Source organism: Battus philenor, unplaced genomic scaffold, assembly GCF_028537555.1.
Source record: "Battus philenor isolate CCGP_79_NKW_IND1 unplaced genomic scaffold, ilBatPhil1.0.hap1 SCAF_19, whole genome shotgun sequence".
NCBI classification, from domain to species: Eukaryota; Metazoa; Arthropoda; class Insecta; order Lepidoptera; family Papilionidae; genus Battus; species Battus philenor.
Genome location: NW_027181681.1, coordinates 2206866 through 2226994, shown reverse-complemented (window position 1 = coordinate 2226994; position 20129 = coordinate 2206866). Strand labels below are relative to the sequence as shown.

The following is a 20129-nucleotide window of genomic DNA, read 5'->3' as shown; positions in this document are numbered from 1 at the left end:
AAATCCTCTGCCGATCTGACTGGATTGGAAGGCCGCTGAGCTCTTAGATCGCTTGGCAGACGTTCTATGGGGTGACTAAGCTCAGGGGATTCCATGAAAGGACCTTGAGTAAGTTGTCACTCGCCCATAACATCCGTTTATGATTCCACACAAGCGAACGACACGAAAATGTTAGCACTGGAAGAAGGCATGTCGGAAGAAACTCCAGGAACTCTTATCTAGCAAGATAATGGTCTGCTGTAAATGTGGTATTACGTAAAAGTTCTACGTACCTAGGTTATCGCTCTCCAAGTCTATGAGCACGAAGACAGAGAGCAGTGCTTTGCCCAGCTGCGTCTGCTGCTGCACGTCTGCGTCGCGATGCCCGATGGTCCAGCTGTACAGGACGTCGTCGACGCACCGTTCCAGTATCGGGCACTGCCACACGTGGCAGATCCTGTACCAATATTTTAGTTTAAATCAAAATATGTCTTCGTGCTTTTCTTCTTGTTTAACGTCCACTGATTGACATAGGCATCCCTCATAGATATTCAATAACACCGAAAGAAAGTGGCTGGTATCCAGCGTCTTTCAACGATCTTACCAAGGTCATCTGTCCACTATGCGTTGTGCTTGCCGAAGCTTCAACGACACACACACATACGCACACATGAGCACGCGCGTGCGCACACACGCACACACGCGCCCGCACACACTCACGCACACACACAAACGCACGCACACGCATATATATTAAGTGATTCCCGAACACAGCCCTCTACATAGCTCGTTAAAAACCATACAAATTGTACCAGATATACTGTCAAAGAACTTACCTGCCAGTTAGAACTCTGATGAGATAGCTGCTATGCTCGAAGTCGTTGTTATTGCTGACACTCCTGACCCAGCTCAGGTGTTCCACTTCGTCATACACGTCGGGATTTTGAGTATACACCTTCTCGCACGTCACGTAAATCTCCGGCAATTTGTCGTAGAACTCCTGATTGAGGATGGGGTTTCTCTTCGCGTTTCTGATGGCTTCCGCCTCCTTCAGCGGCGACAGGATAGACCCGTGTGTGAGGACCCAGCGCTCGGAGAACTTGATCCCAGAAGCCGACACGGTTAGGATCTTCGCGTGTTCCCCGGCTTCGGAATAATTGTACGACACCATAACACCTTCGACGTCCATTTTGTTTACTGAAAAAGTAATTGAAGACTTGACGAGATAGAGCAAAGTGACTGTAGGATTATTTATTTATATGATACCATCATTTACAATTATTAAATAGCATTTACATAGTAAATGTAGCGCTCTGGCATATAACCACGGAGTGTTTTAAAATACGAAATACTAGGTAGCGTTTGTCGCGTGTACGCGTCATTTTTTTTTTATAAGATGGCCAGTCATGATCTCAGGTTTACAAATTTATTGTTCATACAACGAAAAGTGCGTAAAAAATCTATATTGTTCGAAGGCGTACAGCTACCTACTGATTTGAAGAAATTAGACATCATAATATTTAATGACGAATCGAGGACTTCAAAAATGATATCGCTTTCTAATAATAATAATAAAGCTTTATTTCATTCCATACAAATGACTTAAAATTAGTAATTTTAAATAACAGTTTTGATAGTTTTGTACTATGTTTATATGGATCCCGTCACGGTGAAAGCCTTCTCCAAAGCTTTCCATTTTTCTCTATCTTTGGCAACTTGGAGCCACTTGTGACCTGCTATAACCACGATTTCGTCAGACCATCTGGCATTAGGTCTGCCTCTCGCTCTGGTACTTGGTGGTCCCATCCATTTTATAACCAATATATTAAAAACATGTTTTAAAATCAATATAGTTCGTTTAAATCGACAGTACCATCTGTTTTGTTGTTAATTTTTAATTATTACCTCTCAAACACTAAACTAATATAAAGCAACCTTGACAAACATTCAGGTTTCATTTTTGATTAAAAATTTCTATTCAGCCAGAACGTTATATCTGGTTAACAAACTTAAACAACATGTCTGCATGCCTTAGTTAATCAAGAATCCAAACGCATAAGTTTTTTTAAGAATATATTTATCTAACAAAATGCGTGTATTAAACACAAAGTAGCTGGCACACTTATACTAAATCATTAGAACAAAAGATATAATTCAAATTTTGTTTACTTTGAAACAAAGTTAATGGCGGAGCGTTAACGATCGATTAAAGGAAGATCCACGTACTTTTTACTAATCATTACGAAAGTTCTATTAAAATATACGACTACCCACATAATAACAATTATTTTTATAAGTGTACAGAGAACGCGTATAGTAAAGCGAGTACAGTATCTAGCGATAAATATTGCACATCGACCTTTGGAAAGAGACAACCGGCTAATTTCGTAGAGCACTATCTCTGTTCCACACTACCTATGTGACGTTTTGTCAGTCGTTGTATTTTGTGCGACAGAGATAACGCTCTACGAAGCCGAAATTAGCTGATTGTCTCTTTCTAAAGGTCGATGTGCAATATTTATCGCCGGGTACTGTATGTATGTATCTTACATACAATTTTGAGGTTATTTTTTAATTTAGAATTTGGAATTCGTGTCTCGTTTTTCTGTTTTATTCACTTAAAAAACTTTCATTTAAAAGCTAGCATATTTATGGCCAGGACTGTGTACTCTTACAACAGGCAAACTTATAATTTTGTACAATAATATATGAAACTTCATCGACGTCGTTCAGTGCATAGAAGCGAGCAAGGCAAGAATAGGCCTACTATATATATATATATATATATATATATATATATATATATATTAGGCCGTTTTGAGTCTCTGTTCAGAGGTTTTTGAAATGATAATATGATATGAATTATAGGATAAAGTTTTTAATAAAAGGGCAACCATCTGGTGCTGAGGATGGATGTAGACTGACTCGACGGAGTGGTTGCGTTGAAGGGCTAGGAAACCCTGCGTGCGAGACATTGGAAATGTCAAGTGCATAGAATTCATGCTGGATGTAACAGGGAGATATACCATAATCGCCAAATTTGGCAGGCAGATTGGCGATCGCAGTGTGGTATTATGTTAAGCAAAGTACATTACTGCACATCTGAAAACTTATATTCATAGTGTGAATTATATAAGATTATATAACGAAAATTGAACCCGCGACCTATGATCGCAAGTCACAGTCTTCTACCGCTAAGCTACCACTGTTTAAATGATAGTCCAAGTCATTTCTTTGTTTGCTAAGACAGGGTTTTTGGCAATATAATGCAATTGTAAGTAAGAAAAGGACCAATATTTAGCCACTTCCGAACATGCAGTGGTAGTCGTGCAACAAAGTGCACCGTCCGCCAGCCCGCTGATAAATGCGTATGCGGCAAACAATGCTAATTACACAACTGCCACCGTTAATTCACTCAACACGTGTTTCACCCCTCCACGGGGCATCTTAAGGAGTTATGTTACACCGATTAGTGCCAAACACAGAGTCTCTCAAACTCTGTGCTTGGCACTAATCGGTGTAGTTGCGGAAGTGGCTAAATATTGGTCCTTTTCTTACTTAAGATGGACTTCCGTGAGGTAACGCCTGATTCCATTAAAAGCAATTGTAAGTTTTTTTAGTAATTTAAACGAAACATTTTAAAACAATTTTGTTGAACACGGATGTATATTTTTAGATTAATTTTCAAGATCCTATCAAAAAGGCGTTAACACCGCAAAAAGGATGCCTTTATTACCAGCATACCCGTAGTAATTGCGAATAATAGACCGCCACTACATGCTTTGATAGGTAACAATGATAGTCGTTAAAAATTGATAAAAGCGTCCGTTACATAGAATAATTGGTTTATAAGTGCAAAAGCCTTAAAGGAGGTGAATTTATAATTCATTTACTGCCTATAAATGTTTAATGCAGTGCCCGGTGATAAACATTGCACATCGATCTTTGGAAAGAGACATTCGGCTAATTTCGGATTCGTAGAGCGTTATCTCTGTCGCACGAAATACAACGACTGACAAAACGTCACATGGGTAGTGTGGGACAGAGATAGTGCTCTACTAAGCCTAAATTAGGCGATTGTCTCTTTCCAAAGGTCGATGTGCAATGTCTATTTCCGGGTACTGCATAACCTATTCAAAATGAATGATTTCAGAAATATTAACGTAAAAGTAATGTAATACAAAAAATAGTTTTCAAAAATCAAATTAAAATATATTATTTTTTACTATCTGTTCTTGCATACCGTCTTGTCCGAAATCATAAGACTGTCGCATTCCTATAAAAATACAAGCATTATTGTAAATAGTTATAAAATCTTTAAAGAGATTAATCACGCCTATTGCCGATCATCCTGTATATAACGATATTGTTTTTATATCATATTTACTTAACCAATTTATATCAGGATCCATATTTCGAATAAAATACGTTAAAAAGATCAAATATATTTTTTTTATTACATTGTAATAAATAACTTTGTATAGAATAATTAAAAGAGTTTTATCTATCTTTTTAAGACCCGTTAAAAATCTTATTAATTTCAATAATAAAAAAAAAATAATTTAAAAACACCACATATATCAAATAAAAATGATTATTCCTAACATAATACGCCTATGATATCTGTTCACACCCTTACAATGTTACCTAAACTATCATCAGTAAACTGTTTGTTTTATTTGTGTAAAGTACATTGCGTCTTTGCTTAAGGAATGAAGATAAATTTCTTTAACAAACGCGTCGATGTATAAGTTACATTAGCGGTGCGGACGTGTCATCGCAGTTGTGGTTTTCTTCATGAGAGGGCGCGAATTGTAATACAAATTTGTAACATAAACACACCCTTTGAAATGAAAGTAATGAAGTATATTCAGCGGGTGGTAGATGACGGCCAGCAATTTGTTCTAGTATAAAAACGCCATGCCGGTTCGAACAAACCGAACTTCTCCAGTGACATCCTACAGCCAACGTTCTCACTTCTACATTATTTGGCAGCGATAACGTTTCTTCGTACAAGGTAATGTGAACATTTTAAAATAGTTCTTCGTATATCAACTTTTAAATTTATGATTACTTTCGAAAGTATATAAATTTCAACATAATGTAAATTTCAATGTATAACATGTGCGTTTCCGTAGTGTAGTGGTTATCACGTGTGCTTCACACGCACAAGGCCCCCGGTTCGATCCCGGGCGGAAACATGAAATTTTTTTATTGCATATTTTTTAATAATAAACAAAAATTAAATGTTTTAAATTTTTATTGCAAAAATATCGTTTTTTCTCTACTTGGAATTTAAAATATATAAATAAAAAAAATTGATTTCACTCCTTCGAGCCGGATTTGAACCAGCGACCTATGGATGTCTTTGAATATACCTCTACAGTCCACCGCTCTACCAACTGAGCTATCGAAGGTTGATTAACGGAATCGAAAATATACATGTTTATCTATATGCACATACATATATAAATTCTATAAATTTTAGATAAATCCACGAGATGTTTTTAAAATATATTTTTTGATTTTTGCTTTTTTTGATTTTTAATGATGCATAACACTAACACTAATTATTATAAATTATTTATTCAACACAATATTTTATTAATTTGTTAATATAAAATTAAAATGATTTAATTTTTTTAAAATTACTTTACGTTTAAATTCGGAACACTATTTTTAACTATAAATAGATAAAGACAATAAAAATTAACCAATTATCAATATCGTAGTTAGTCATTTGAACTTCTTTTTCTCGATAACCTGTGCGTATTTAAGACCGATTATGGTCAATGTTTTTAATATACCGCAATTCAGTGCTTGTTAAGTGAGGTCGTTAACACAGCGGGTGTGTTGTGGAGTAATGCACTTCATCTTTATCGTCCCCACAAAACCAGATTCGATGTTATCTCTCATTTAATAAACTTTCTATAAACAACAAACTTTTGTTATGTAAACATTTTTACACTATCAAAACTGAGTTCAAATTGAAGATAGACAAAATATAGATATATTTTTTATCACACAATTGTTATATCTCATAATTAAAATACCGTTCAACTCATGATAATTACAACACCGCTTCTAGGCATAAGGCACTGCCATAGTTTTTTTTTCAACACTTACCTCTCCTTGTTTGACCATCAATTCGCCTGATAGATAGCGACAATGTGGTCGAAGATGATGCATTTAGACTATGTAGGTATTCTCTTTGACCCTGAAGAGACCTGGGTTATGATTCTCGGGAAATAATGAAGCCAGCAGATCGATTCATACTCGGGCTGTGCTGATAATAAACAAGTCGATACGCATGGTGGCCTCCGAGGAAACTCTGGAAGGCCCACTAGGCCTACTTCCTAATTCTTCCTACTTTATGCCTATATAGAAACTAGGATGGTGGGATAAGGTCGAGATGTTCAGCTCCACAGCGCATTGTCCTAAATGAATCATGTAAAAATGGACAGACATCCTCGCTGGCGGTGATAAACTGAGTAGATTCTTTGAAACCATCTCATCATCTATAACTCGAAAAGCACGCTGTTTTACCGAATCAAAAGCTTAGAGTTGGTATTTGACCTAGCCAATAAGATTTATGAATAGAACTGGTAGTGAGCGTTCGTGTATCCAGCTTCTTCCGAAGAAGTTAATATGAACTTGTTGGTGAATTTACGCTCCGGTTGTAGATTCGTGATCTCCGCTATAGGACCTTTTCAGCGTGATATGACCTGGTCCTCTGCTACTTGCTAGCCTACTAGACTATAGCTGTTACATTCGTCGTCTACGAATCTCTTTATTCTTGATTAGATAAACACTTCAATTTTAACGTACAATTTCAATTCTATTTGTCTAATGATCATGTACAATATTTTTTTAACTATATTAGTTCAGATAATAACATAGTTACAATGTATCTTTCATGACCTAGATCTGTGAACCTAGATTTTATCTTATTGTATTTACAAATTGATATAAACAGGTCCGTGCCAATTGTCAGTTGATACGCGCAAACAAGACCTTCAATTTATAATGGCGCGAATTTAACAACATGGCGACGAAACCACAGATGACAAATGTTACTGCAAATTATTTATTTTTTAATTAAATCGTGTGTTAATTAGTAATTTTTTTTAGAATATTATTCGCAATAACATACAGGATGATTTACAGGTGTTAGTTTTTTTTTATTAATGCACGGTACAGCCTAACCAAAAATTAATAATTTTAACAATCATTATACTGCCAGAAGTCATTGGCCTATATCCAAAAGAAAAAAAATGTAACATGTTTCACATTGTTCACTTTATACAGCTACACTATATAAGCTGTATAACCACATTGTACCTTTCACACCTGTAATCAATCACCTGTATATAATGTGTGTTTAGGATTAAACCGCAAGTAATTTTTATATTTAGACAGCATGACAATATAGGACTATTTCAACATTTTATGTAAACAAATTTACAAAAAAATTATGTAAATACGTATCGGTCATATATACAAAAAATAATAAGGAAGTAACGGTAAAGAGAATGTAAATAAATGTAGCAATAAAAAAAATTGTGACCCGAACCTGGCAGAACCCGGCGATAAATATTGCACATCGACTTTTGGAAAGAGACAATCGGCTAATTTCGAATTCGTAGAGCACTATCTCTGTCCCACAGTATCTATGTGACGTTTTATCAGTCGTATTTCGTGCGATAGAGATAACGCTCTACATAGCCGAAATTAGCCGATTGTCTCTTTCCAAAGGTCAATGTGCAATATATATATAGTCAGGTACTGTAAATGGTCTATGCCAATGGGCGCCAAAGGTTTTCAAGTGACTGAAAAAAAAACAATTTCACGCCAGGAATTATTACAGATTATATATCCAAATCAATAATGATCATTACAAAAAATATATAACATTTTTTTAACATATAACTATTTATTTATTAATTTATCATCCGCAGATGATTAAATATAGTGATCACTTATGTATGCCGTAAGAAGAATAAAAAAATAACTCATTTTTATAGCAACTAGAATTCAGATTGAATTCCCTTATAAAGGTATCATTACGCTTGAAGCTATATAGCGTGCACTACGTTGAATTAATTTGAACAGATATTCAACGACTTCTGAAAGATAAAGATAATATAAGATAAAATAAAATACGTTTATTCAAGATGGCAACTTTTAATAGAACCCTCATAGATCGTCAACTTTTTTTATCTTTTTTATTTTTGAATCTACTCTGCTTCGCAGTGTGTTATATTTGTGGAGAAGAAGCAGATAATTTAAGTGTATGTTATTAGTTTCTTAATGCATCATCACCATCGCTGATTAATTTATCAGGTTCTTTTGTGATGGTTTTTTCAAATTCCCAATAGTTAAAGTTGTTAATTATATTAATACTGTTAAGTAACTCAGGAAATACTGTTCGGACTGGAGGCATTGGAATATCAAATATATGTTAAATATTTGAATTCAGAAACGGAAGTTACTTATGTGACATTCTAGAAGAGTCCAAATACTGAATAGCTCCATATCTAAACTCAATATATTCAGAAATTAGATAATTAAATGTTTATTAACTTACAGTTGATGTGTTGGCTTATCATGGAAAACACTTTTGTAACGGAAAAATCACGAGATGCGAACAATTAAGACATAACTATACCGGTTTGTGCGAGTGAGAAAACAGATCACATATGCGCAAATATAATTCAAAATCAATTCTTTTTATTGTCAATTCATATATTACTAGCTGTCCCAGAAAACTCTCTACTTCCTTAAGTTACAGGCATTGTATTTCAATAAAAAAAAAAACTAACTTATATATTTCAGATTGATCAAATGATACTAGTCATGCAAATACTAAACGACTTCAAGATAGCCTACAAACGCGCGAAGTTCACGTCGAACTGTCAAACATATAGTTCCAAGAGATCATATAATTCACATTCTTTTTTATTTTTTTTTTATATGTCTCCTATAAAATATTGGAAAATATATAATATGAGACAGGGTGGATAAAGTCGTTTCTCAAGTTATAACGTTACTAACGGAAATATAGAGATTGGTAATAAAGTAAACGCATCTAAAATTTCGATCTCTGTTTATAACTAACCTCTTTTAGTAATTTGTTGTGGGTATGACATGGAATTATACGTTTAGTTAAATATGTTTTGATACAGTGAGCCAATAACCGCGAATATACATGTCAAGTGGACATCCACTCTCGTTATCGAAAATGTTATTTGTTTTGATGATTCATTGTATATTTATTGCTCGGAATTTGCCGTCGCTCCGTAGTAAACAATAACTTGCCATGTTATCGGCATTGCACCAACTTCTGATCCAGAGTTCAGATTCAAACAAATCACTTTGACACTACTGTTTTTTTTTTATTTTCTAATTTCCGATAAAAACACTTGAAATAATTCAATCTAACATCATCGTCGTCATATCTATCGGTTGACAAGGTATACGCCCCCTTCAAAAATTATCACTATGGCCGTTCTTGTTCTACCCACATCTAGAGAATTTAACCATTTCATCGGTCTAAGCATTAATGGAGCAAAATAGATCCTATAAGTCTGTCACTACCATCATTTTAGACTTACATCGTCTACTGACATATATACAGGCCCAGTCAGAAATTTCCAATAGAACCGATAGTAACTGACCGCATCTATCAACAAGATTGCCTGTCCATTTTGTAGGTAGAGATCCATAGATTTAACTATAGAAACTTAAGACTCCAGCGGCAATTTGTTCTGAGCGTGATTAGAATAAAAGATATTATAAGGAAATACAGAAGAATGATAGGAGAGCTTAATAAGTATAAAAGAAATAAAGTGTAAATACGACTTAACCAAATAAAGTCCTATCCCACGTGTACAGAGAACGAGAGTTCCACAAAACGGGAGTAAATTTAAAAAAAAAAACTGTACTGCGCGCTACATGGCTTGCCTACTGCGACTTTAGGTTGCCAACTTTAAACTTTACCATCTTTCCGTCTACGGATATTTATAAGCCAAAGAAATACTCGGCATAATTGTCTCTATGACTCAATGATACATGTGACATAAGAAGGACATGATTTATCCTTTAAAAATATTTAAACCGAAAGATGTATAAAACATAAATAATAATTTCTTTAGTTGTCAAAATTAAAAAAAAAGTGGTTAATTACACGGTGACGTCTAGAACGTCACCGTGTAATCTTTGACATTTCGAAAGTTAAATCCGCCGTTATAGTATACTCTATGTCACGTGACATCTCGCGATTGGCGGGAAATCATGGTGTGACAGCCGCGCCCTGAACTCGCCGCTATATAACCGTTACATTTTTTTTTAATAAAGTAACAGGCGTATTCGCTATACAGCCAATTTGTCAGCCCGTCACATTGTTTATTAAACTATTTTATAGATAATTAAATAGTTTTTTTTTAATTAAAATTAATAACAGTTATTTATTTATTTCATTAATATTTTTAACTAAGAAAATTGTTGGTAATTACTTTTATTCAAAAAATGTAGACAACGAACACACTAAGATCAATAAGGTCAAACTAATAAAATTTCAGTTATCTCAAATTCGCCACGTGCGATAATAAGACGCAAAACAATTCAGTTTATTTTCAACTAGCATTCAATTTGACGACCTTACGGTTTATTGCCGTAATCCTTGTCCGAATTCATCCGCGAGATAGTATACTGCCGTTATAATTACACAGGGTGTCCCATAAACGTCAAACCGTATATGTGAGATTAATGAATAAATAATAAACGAGTGTTGTACATCCTGTGATGGTTATATTACTTAGACGATATTAATGAAAGAATGTTTATAGGTACACACTATTTACCTACTGTCGTTGCAGATTTTACTGCCAGACGTTATTGGTCTGTCGTATTTTAATACAATTTCAAAGGGAACACCTCTTAATAACTTTTACACCAATTTCCAATCTTCCTCTATATTGTTTCTCCTTTCTCTGGTTAACCACCATGTGATCTTTCACCCGATTGCTTGACGTTGATTTATGGGACATACTCTACAACTAAACTATGGTTACTATACACGGTTACAATTCAGTATGAACTGGATTATTTCAGATAGTATTAACCTTTGAAATTCAATACAGCGGACATCTTTATGCAGACGGGATTATTAATGCACATATCAAATGTCTCGCATATTTTTTTTACGGATTTTTTTTTGTCAGTCAGGATAGGTCCGGATTTGTTTCACAGCGGTTCCTATGTGAAACGGAAACGGTCCCTTCTGACGGTTCGGACATGCTCAACAGATCCAATTGAACAAACGAGCGTGAGTAATCCAGGATCCGGTCCCGTGACTTCACGATTCCCTTCGCTGCGGGCTTTTGTTTCGTTCCTACTGTTACAGCAGTAAATGACTCGGTTTAATTTTTAAAAAAAGAATATAAAAATTTAAAATTTGAATATAGAATGTACAGAATATAACATGATTTAGTATTAACCGCCGATTTAAGAATTTCACAGTATTATTATATATGGACTTTATTACGATATATAAGAGCATATGACGTTTGTATACATAACTTCAAGATAAATGACTATTGAAATACATTATATTTCAAAATCTTATATGTACTTATCAATTTACACCACAATATCATATACAATAAGCTATTTTTAATTTTAAACTCAGTGATTCCTTCTGAAGTGTTTTTAAAGAAATTCTAACAGCTGCTTTTCGACACGTATTTAATAAACTGTTATTTATAAATCTAAATTTAAATACTTATATGATAAATAGTGACAGACACGTGATAAATTAAAAAAAAAAAACACTAAACATATACATGTATATAAAGTTTCATAAGATATTTTATACCTTCCTTTAAAAGTGTATTATAAAATAAATCTTCTTATATTTATGTTATATTTCAATTTGTTAGTTTATTTAAATAAATTAAATTTAGTTTGTTGACTCGTTTACATGATTGATTTTATAACGTATAACATGAAAAACAGGTAAATTCCATTCAAAAGGACAACTTGAGTTTCTGTACGGGTTTTCTCAATAGATTGACATTTCAGGCTGGTGGCAGTTTATTTACTTATAATATATACAAATAAATAAATTTGGAGTGTATGTATGTAATATTAAAACAGATTTTTACTAGACTCACATGAATATATATACGGTACGTTTACGAAAATTATATTTTTTTAATTTTTTGTCTGACTTTCTGTTTGCTCCGAGTAATGTCGACTCCGAAATGTCCAGATCGATTTGGACGGAACTATACTGGCTGTAAGCTGATGCAATAGAGTAACTTTGGCTAATTTTATTTGAAAAATATTCGTTAAATTTCACGCGGAAGAAGACGCGGGCACAGCTAGTGTTAAAATAATTGCCTACTTGAATAAAGATACATATAAATTTTTAATAATAAAAGATATGAAAACTAAAGAGAAAAAAAACTACACTGTTTTTAGTGTATAACAAAATAAGGATTAATACTTAATTAGAATATGTCTTTAAATACAGTTGACGTGTGACGCAGTAGTTTAAAATAGGTCAAGATACGTTGACGACCACCCGGTGGGTTAATCATGACCTTGGACTGTCCTGGCTGAAAAATGGATCTTCGTGATTTCATATATAAATACATATATTTAGTTTAATTTTTATGTCTGTGGTACGGCTTCTTAACCTCCAAAAATGCTATACGTTTATCGCTCCCGGCAATTCGAGACAGAAGAGCAACAATAAGCTCACGACAATACAATAATGGACGCTCTTTTGCCTAATGGGTCGCATCCTGCACGCCCGGAGCGCAGTCCAGTCAATGCTACGATACCGTTTCTAGCACTCCTCCTTGTATCAGTGTACAGAACTCCATATAACTTCACGTAACATCAATAAATCTGACTATGGTTTTTCTATGATCGTGGAGATGCACGTGTTTAATATTTAGTTATTGGATGCAGTGCTTTGGATATAGTGTGAGGCGTCGTGTAAGATTGAACTATCACAACGGATATGCCTGAGTTTCGTCGTCTGAGCAGTGTGAAGAAAAAGAAAATTTCGCCGGCTGTGTCCTTCCAGTCGTATAGTTCCATTTACTGGATGCGATAACGTTTTAGGTGAGCGCTTAGAAGTCATTAGCGTGCGGTCGATCGCATTACCCGTTCATTAGCGTACATATTACTCTATCTGTGTTAATTTGCTTCGTATGTTAATATGACATATATACGAACAATCATAGCTCGACCTTAGTAAGGTAAGTTTTTAAATGCAAATTATTTTACTATACAATAAAAATTGTAATTTCAACTATTATATTTTTCTATAAAAGATTATAATTCGATAATTACCATTATCAATGTAATTATAATTTATATCAATATATCATAAAAACCGATGTTCCTAAACGATATATAAAGTTAAATATATGTCACATAGATTATTACGTAAAAATAAATTAATAAAAAATAAATAAAATTTTATATAAAATGAATATATTACCTGTATATCAGGTATTTGTTTGTTTGAGGTTATTAAACAAAATTTCACTTCACTTTCGATTATGACAATACATTCTTCTCAAATACAAATCAACAACTAAACACGCGAACTCGACGTACTGTTTATATAAACCAATGCATTTAATTTTAACATAAGATTTTATTTTCTCTAATAAACTCTATCAGCTGATAACTATGTAGCAATAACAATATAAATACTCACCTATTGGCTGTTCTTTGCATTAAGGCGAACGAAATCGAAACTTCTAAATGGCTTGGTAGTACGCAAATGTTTGTGTAGATGGCGGTATAACAAATTTTTATCATAAATTTATTCTAATTTTAAAACATTAATAGTATTGCCACTTATATAAATATCCATACCAATATCCACATTTAATTACGTTTTACTTTTAATAAAAATATATTTTTTTTAAATTCACAATCAGTCATAAAACGCCTAGAGTGTGTAGAAATATATATGTATATATATTAATGTAAACAATAAATATGGACGCTGATCAACCATAGCTGTCTTTAACACTAGATCTAGAATAAGCAACGATGTTTCTTTTTATTCGTACGTATAACGAGCATCTTTTATTTCGAATGTACTTACATTGCTGGACTAATGACACATAGGTTGCGCAACATTCATTATAAACCATTAATCATCACGTCATATTTTTGTAATTTTTTTTTTGATTTATATATTTTTGAAATTCGAACAATTTTTTTTCTTAATAAAAAGTATTCACAGGTTAATGTCATTTCCTTATAATCTAAGATTTCGATTCGAAATTATGACGTAACATTACTTTCGAAACTACACATATTGTATATGTAGTATGTTTCACTTGCAGGTACGACTATACAGTTTTGACGAAATTTTGAAAGACCTTAAGATATTTCTTTCTCTTTCTTTTTCCGATTTATTATTTTGTAACACCTTCGCGCGAGTTTTTATAACTTAGTTAAGAAATTGCTTATTACCAGGTCGGTAATTTTATCACAATAATTTAACAAATAGGTTAGTATAAGAGAAAACTTTTAATTGGCTATCAGTCAACCGGTGCTGCAAAGGTGCTTTTCCAAATCTTGAATAAATGAACAATTTAAATAATTTAATTATTTCATTTTTAGAATATAGATAGTTACGACTGCTTCTTATAGATATTTTTTCTTGAAAGTAAAGCTGCGTTATAGTGCCCGTCGGTGCCCAGTAGGAGGCTGTACGAGTTATAAAGCTCTAGCCTTTTAACATCTACTAAGAATAAAAATTTAACTCGATGTGTCTACTTGCCTTTTTTATACACATAGCGGATTATTGAGTTTTCCGTTCTCATTGTGAGGAAAGATAGTGAAACTGTAGAAAACTTTTGATGACGTGAAGAGTGGATGCACAGTGACCACGAAGCCATTGTGCCTTGTGCTGGTACGATCAGGTCTGAATTTTCTCGATATCAAAGCAGCCGAAGCAATACACATCGCCCAAGACCGGAACAGATGACATAACATAGTGCCAGACTTTCCAAAAAGTGGTCACCATTCACAATAGTGAAGAATACGACGCAAAGCGGAGTAGAGAAACAGTCATTCTGATTTAAAGGCCAGCATTTCGGCCTGATCGTTTCATATTTTAGATATTTTAACGATTCACATATTAGAACTTTCTGAAACACGGAACTGGAACTTTCTGGAACACTCTAGACCTGTTTCACAGTCATCACCATTGCTTCAATCGTAAAACATCCTCTGCTGGACGTAGACCTTCATACTCTTCTAATTGGAATGCGGTTTGAATCTAGCCTCTTCCGACCTGGTTTTCTGTTCACCTAGCAGGTAGATGTATTGCACTTACAGGCCCGTGATTGCCCTTCAAGAACTTTAAAGCTGCGGCCATCCGTTTTGCGTGGTACACGGCTTGCCTTCTGCCACATAAATTTGCTAATACCCTGGACTATATCGGCTACTTTTATTTGTCTCTGGCTCACCATATAGCTCATGCATTCTAGTAGAGAAATTTCATTGCGATTTCCATGGTTCGTTCAGCGACTGTGGGCTTTCCAATGAGGTTCGGAGTGAGAGATCACGTTTCAAGTTTTAATTCATCACTGGTCACACATATTTGTCGTAGACATTCGTCATAAAGCATAAAGGGATCCACAGTACATCATAATTTAAAATATAATTAAATTATAACACGTGATTTCTAATACCAAAAAATATCTTTTGTATCTTAATAAACCGTACAAGTGCAAATATTGACCCAACGGGTTTTTTAAATTGCCAATTAATATTTCCAAATATTCAATAAGTTAAATAGAATCACGTTTTCGAAGAAACTAGAAAATTCTGATATTTCAATTAATATTCCAATGGAAAGGTAAAACCATTAATATTTTTTTTAATAAATTGTCGAAACCTTAGAGGTAACGAAAAGGATTGTTTTTTAAAGGTCCAATTTATTGGTTATGTCAATACCCGGAATCACGAGGTCCTTTTGATATGTACGAAACGTGACTACCAATCTAGAACACTTATTTAAGAATATAGATGAAAAAATAATTAAAGCTTTGGCATATTTACATAAAAAATGTAGTCTTTACAAATGTAGTTTATCATAAATTTTACTTTTAGATGGTTATAAAAATATAAAATAAAAAATTTATATATATAATAAAGAACTTTACAATAAACTTTAAAAACAGTTCTTTTTGTTTTCTAGTGAAATAATGGTATAATTTTGCCTATCTACCCAGAGAACGTACTGGAAAATATCTTTATTTTTAGAAGCAACGCTTTATTGTTTCATAATAAGCCCAGAAAAGGTGTCTTATATTTATATATATAATAGTGAATCGCCAAAATGCTATACCCAACATTTGAGTAACATAAAATAATCATACTTTACTTATTTTCGGTTTAAGTTGACGCTGTTAGCCCAGAGGCTTTTACAGCTTCATAGGAGATGGGTTCACGGAGCGAAAGGGTCCGTAACTTAAAAATAAACTAAGCCGGATGGGCGGTTTCCAGATGTACGAAGTCGTTCTTACGTAGTAAAGCGCTCTACCCGAGTAGAGCTGTGGAGGAACGGTAGCGTGGACCGCAAGAGAGCCAAGGTGAGATCCAAATCCGACCTCGATTCGCTCATGCTATTCGCAGTTAGGGAGCGAGCCTAAAAATGGATGTTGTGAATATTCTTTGTAGGACGCGTGAAGTTTTTAAATTAACAGATGTAGAATAAATACATGGCGGTGTTGCTAAGGGCGTTACGAAGGGCAACTCTGTACCTGTCAGCGCTCGATTGCCACTCCGACTTAGCCCCGTACTGCGAATTTTACCTAAGTTTAACTGCATCACAGTTTTGCTTACGTATAAGGCTTTATATTATTATAGACGGAATACCTTAGATTATCTTATGTATATATATAAATCTAATATATAAAATTCTCGTCTCACGGTGTTCGAACTTGAACTCCTCCGAAACGGCTCGACCGATTTTTACCAAATTTTACATGCGTATTCAGTATGTCTGAGAATCGGCTACTATCTATTTTCCATACCCCTAAGTGATAAGGGTGGTCCACCTCTAAATTTTATTTTTAATTTTTTAGACAATTTTTTTGGTTTTTATTTTATTATGATACAGCATACAAAAATACATACAAACCTAAATTTTCACCCCTCTACGATCAACCCTTATCTTACATTTGTTAATTAAAAACTTTAATTTTTTTGCAAAACAACCTTTGCGGGATCAGCTAGTATAATAATAATAAAGCTTTATTTCATTTCATACCTAAAAGACCAGACCAGACTTAAAATTAGTAATTTTAAATAATAGTTTGATGATTTTGTACTAAGTTTATATGGACCCCCTCAGGGTAAAAGCCTCCTCTAAAGCTTTCCATTTTTCTCTATCTTTGTCAACTTGGAGCCACCCATGACCTGCCGTAGCCACGATCTCGTCAGCCCATCTGGCATTAGGTCTGCCTCTCGCTCTGGTACCTCTAGATTCCGTCCATTTTATAACCATACCAACCAAGCCATATAAATATATATTTATATTAGTTCGTTAACAACTTTATTCGTGTGGAAAATCTTCTGAGAACACCAAGGTACTTTAACCTCTCAAACTTACAGCTAGATTAAATAATAATAAGATAACATAAATATGAGTATCACTATTAAACCGCTTCAGTCAAATTTAGAACGCGCTACTGTATCTCGACGCCTAGAGAACGCGTGGCCTCCGAGTAATTTATAATTCAAGGACACTCGCTCCGTGAAGTCATTTCAGAAGCTGTAAAAGCCTTAGGGCTAACTGCATTAATATCTCCAAAACAATACAATGACAAGTAATCTCTCAAAATTAAATCAATGCGTCCAATATTGATGCTTTCTTTGCTCATGCTACGGATTCCAACACAAGAGCAGCATCAAACACGTGATTAATAATGTATATCTAGATAGATCACTTTATTGATTTATATATTATTCGACGGTAGATTTAATTTATTTATTTTTCTATTGGACGACAAAAGACTAGGACAACTAATTTCTGATTGATGTAACTTAAAATTAAAATACACTAACACCTTGCTATGCGTCGTATCGTTTTGCGTTTTTTTCGAAGTTGCGTCGTTGCTAAATTAGTACTAATTTTCACTGTGCGTCGTTTGATTATCGAGCTTGCGTTGTTTTGGGTTCGAGTCTTTAATTTTTTTCTGAAAAGATGGCAACACTTTTGTTTCTAATTGCGCCATGCCATCAAAACTCGGGTATTCCCTTTCTAACTAAAATTCAACGCAATTTGAATACAGTTTTATTTTCACTTTGTTTTGCTAATTTTAGGAGTTCAGTTTCAATTACGTAGTGTGTTGTGCTTTTTTTTAAATGAGAATAATAAATTTAAATAAATTTTGACTTACTTTAAATAATTTCTTTTTTGGCAGAGTTATATTATTTTTGTTTTTTAAATGTTTACTTTGTTCAATTTTCTTTTTAAAAAGTAGTACTTTCATGACCCTGGAACCTATCTTCGATCTTTACATGATTTGCTATAGAAAATCTTAATTCACTTTGCGGCGTTTCAACTTGCGTCGTGTTTTTTTTAACGTAACCACGACGCAAAGTGAGGTATTGGTGTAGTCTAACTTTATCGGTACATAAAGGACATTAACATAGTACCAAGATACGCGTTTAGCGGTTTTACGCGGTCGAAGACTTGCCGCCCGAGCGGGTTGGCGAGGGTGATGATTGTCAAAATTGATCTAGATGGTTTATTTACTTATGTACAAAGAGTATTTACAATTTACACGATCCTAACACAAGGCAGCGACCACATCACTAATGGCGTCCGAATTCAAATCCGCGTTTTAATTCAAATTCGAACGCTAAAATGTGTTTACTAAGCTTTGATCCTTTGATCAAGACTGACTTATATTCAAGTTATAAGCAAATTTAAATAATTCTTAAAAGAGTTGACCGAAAACAAAGAAGCTATATAACTAATAAAAAACATACATATTACTGCTGGTTAATATGTTCGACTCATTGGACGTATTCATCCATTCAGAGTTATTGGATTTAGGAGTAAAAATTAAAAAAAAAATCCCGACTTTAAATCGGCGTTCGAATTTCAATTCGAGCGCCCATGAATACCTTTACATAAAAGTATGGTGGCTGTAGTGGCCAGCAATATAGTATGAACACTACATACGTGGTCAATGGAAATTAAAAATATATTTTAAACAGACCTCGTTTGTTCACAAAGATGACGCATTGTAAGATCACCGGTAAGATCTTAAAGCGAAATATATCTCAGTAGTTAAATTCAATCAAAGCTGCATTTAATAAATCATGTCAAAGTTAATCATTGTATGCCAACGCTACATCCGTTCCAGTAACCGCGGCTTCCAATTCCATGGCATAATCTACAGATCAAACAAAGTTTTCCTTATCACGCGGATAACTTCAAAGGGAGCATTGATTCATTGACGTAACAGTTCAATGAAACAGCGGAGGGACTTTCCGGTTTATCCGGCCGCGATTATCTGTCACCCTAACGCGCCATAGACAAATGTAATTGACAATGAGTCCGCAGATAATTAGTAATCCGACACGGAAAAAACTGTACGTCGTTTTCCTAGTAAAATAATGATTAAGTATGTTGCAATCGAAATGTTATACACAAAAAAATATATATCGTCCGATTTTTTATTAGTATGAGTAAGACACTTCATCGTCACCGGTTTTTGTTAACCTGTGTTCAATAAAAAGGCAGATAAAAAAGAGGTTCTAAAACCCGTAGAATTGATCACCTTTATCATCATGATCATTTCAGCCATAGGACTATCAAATATAAGCATTTCTAAATTATATTAATAACCCAAATATTTTATATTTAATTTATTACTGAAGTTAACAAATGATATATAAAGATAGATAAAATCCTGACCTAGTTCTTTTAATTTCAGTTGTAACACCTCCATTTATGCATTTAAGCCTTCCCAAAATATTTCCGTCTGGACAGGTCAGAAGCGACCAGCGTTTAGCGTTTTTAGACCACCCTAAGGTCGTTCATTGACTTTGTGAATGGACATCTTACGGGGTGTTTCACAATCCGTGGT

General features: G+C 34.0%; 2 protein-coding genes and 2 non-coding genes across 4 annotated transcripts in view; 2 read left to right on the top strand and 2 right to left on the bottom strand.

The window, feature by feature from the left end:
* Nucleotides 1–13647, bottom strand: part of LOC137921409 (peroxisomal leader peptide-processing protease) — a 32504-nt gene extending 18857 nt beyond the window's left edge. The window contains exons 1-3 of the mRNA XM_068764163.1: nucleotides 13496–13647; nucleotides 816–1176; nucleotides 273–436 (exon numbers count right to left, since the gene is read on the bottom strand). Of these exons, the coding sequence (XP_068620264.1) occupies nucleotides 273–436; nucleotides 816–1168 (517 nt within the window). The 5' untranslated portion in view covers nucleotides 1169–1176; nucleotides 13496–13647. The remainder of the gene's footprint in view (nucleotides 1–272; nucleotides 437–815; nucleotides 1177–13495) is intronic.
* TRNAV-CAC (transfer RNA valine (anticodon CAC)) lies at nucleotides 5108–5180 on the top strand. Its single transcript has one exon. It is a non-coding gene; the product is annotated as a tRNA-Val (tRNA).
* TRNAY-GUA (transfer RNA tyrosine (anticodon GUA)) lies at nucleotides 5308–5396 on the bottom strand. The gene is given in 2 exon segments: nucleotides 5308–5343; nucleotides 5360–5396. It is a non-coding gene; the product is annotated as a tRNA-Tyr (tRNA).
* Nucleotides 13048–20129, top strand: part of ITP (ion transport peptide) — an 86941-nt gene continuing 79859 nt past the window's right edge. The window contains exon 1 of the mRNA XM_068764161.1: nucleotides 13048–13113. The gene's annotated coding sequence lies outside the window, so the exon portion shown is untranslated. The remainder of the gene's footprint in view (nucleotides 13114–20129) is intronic.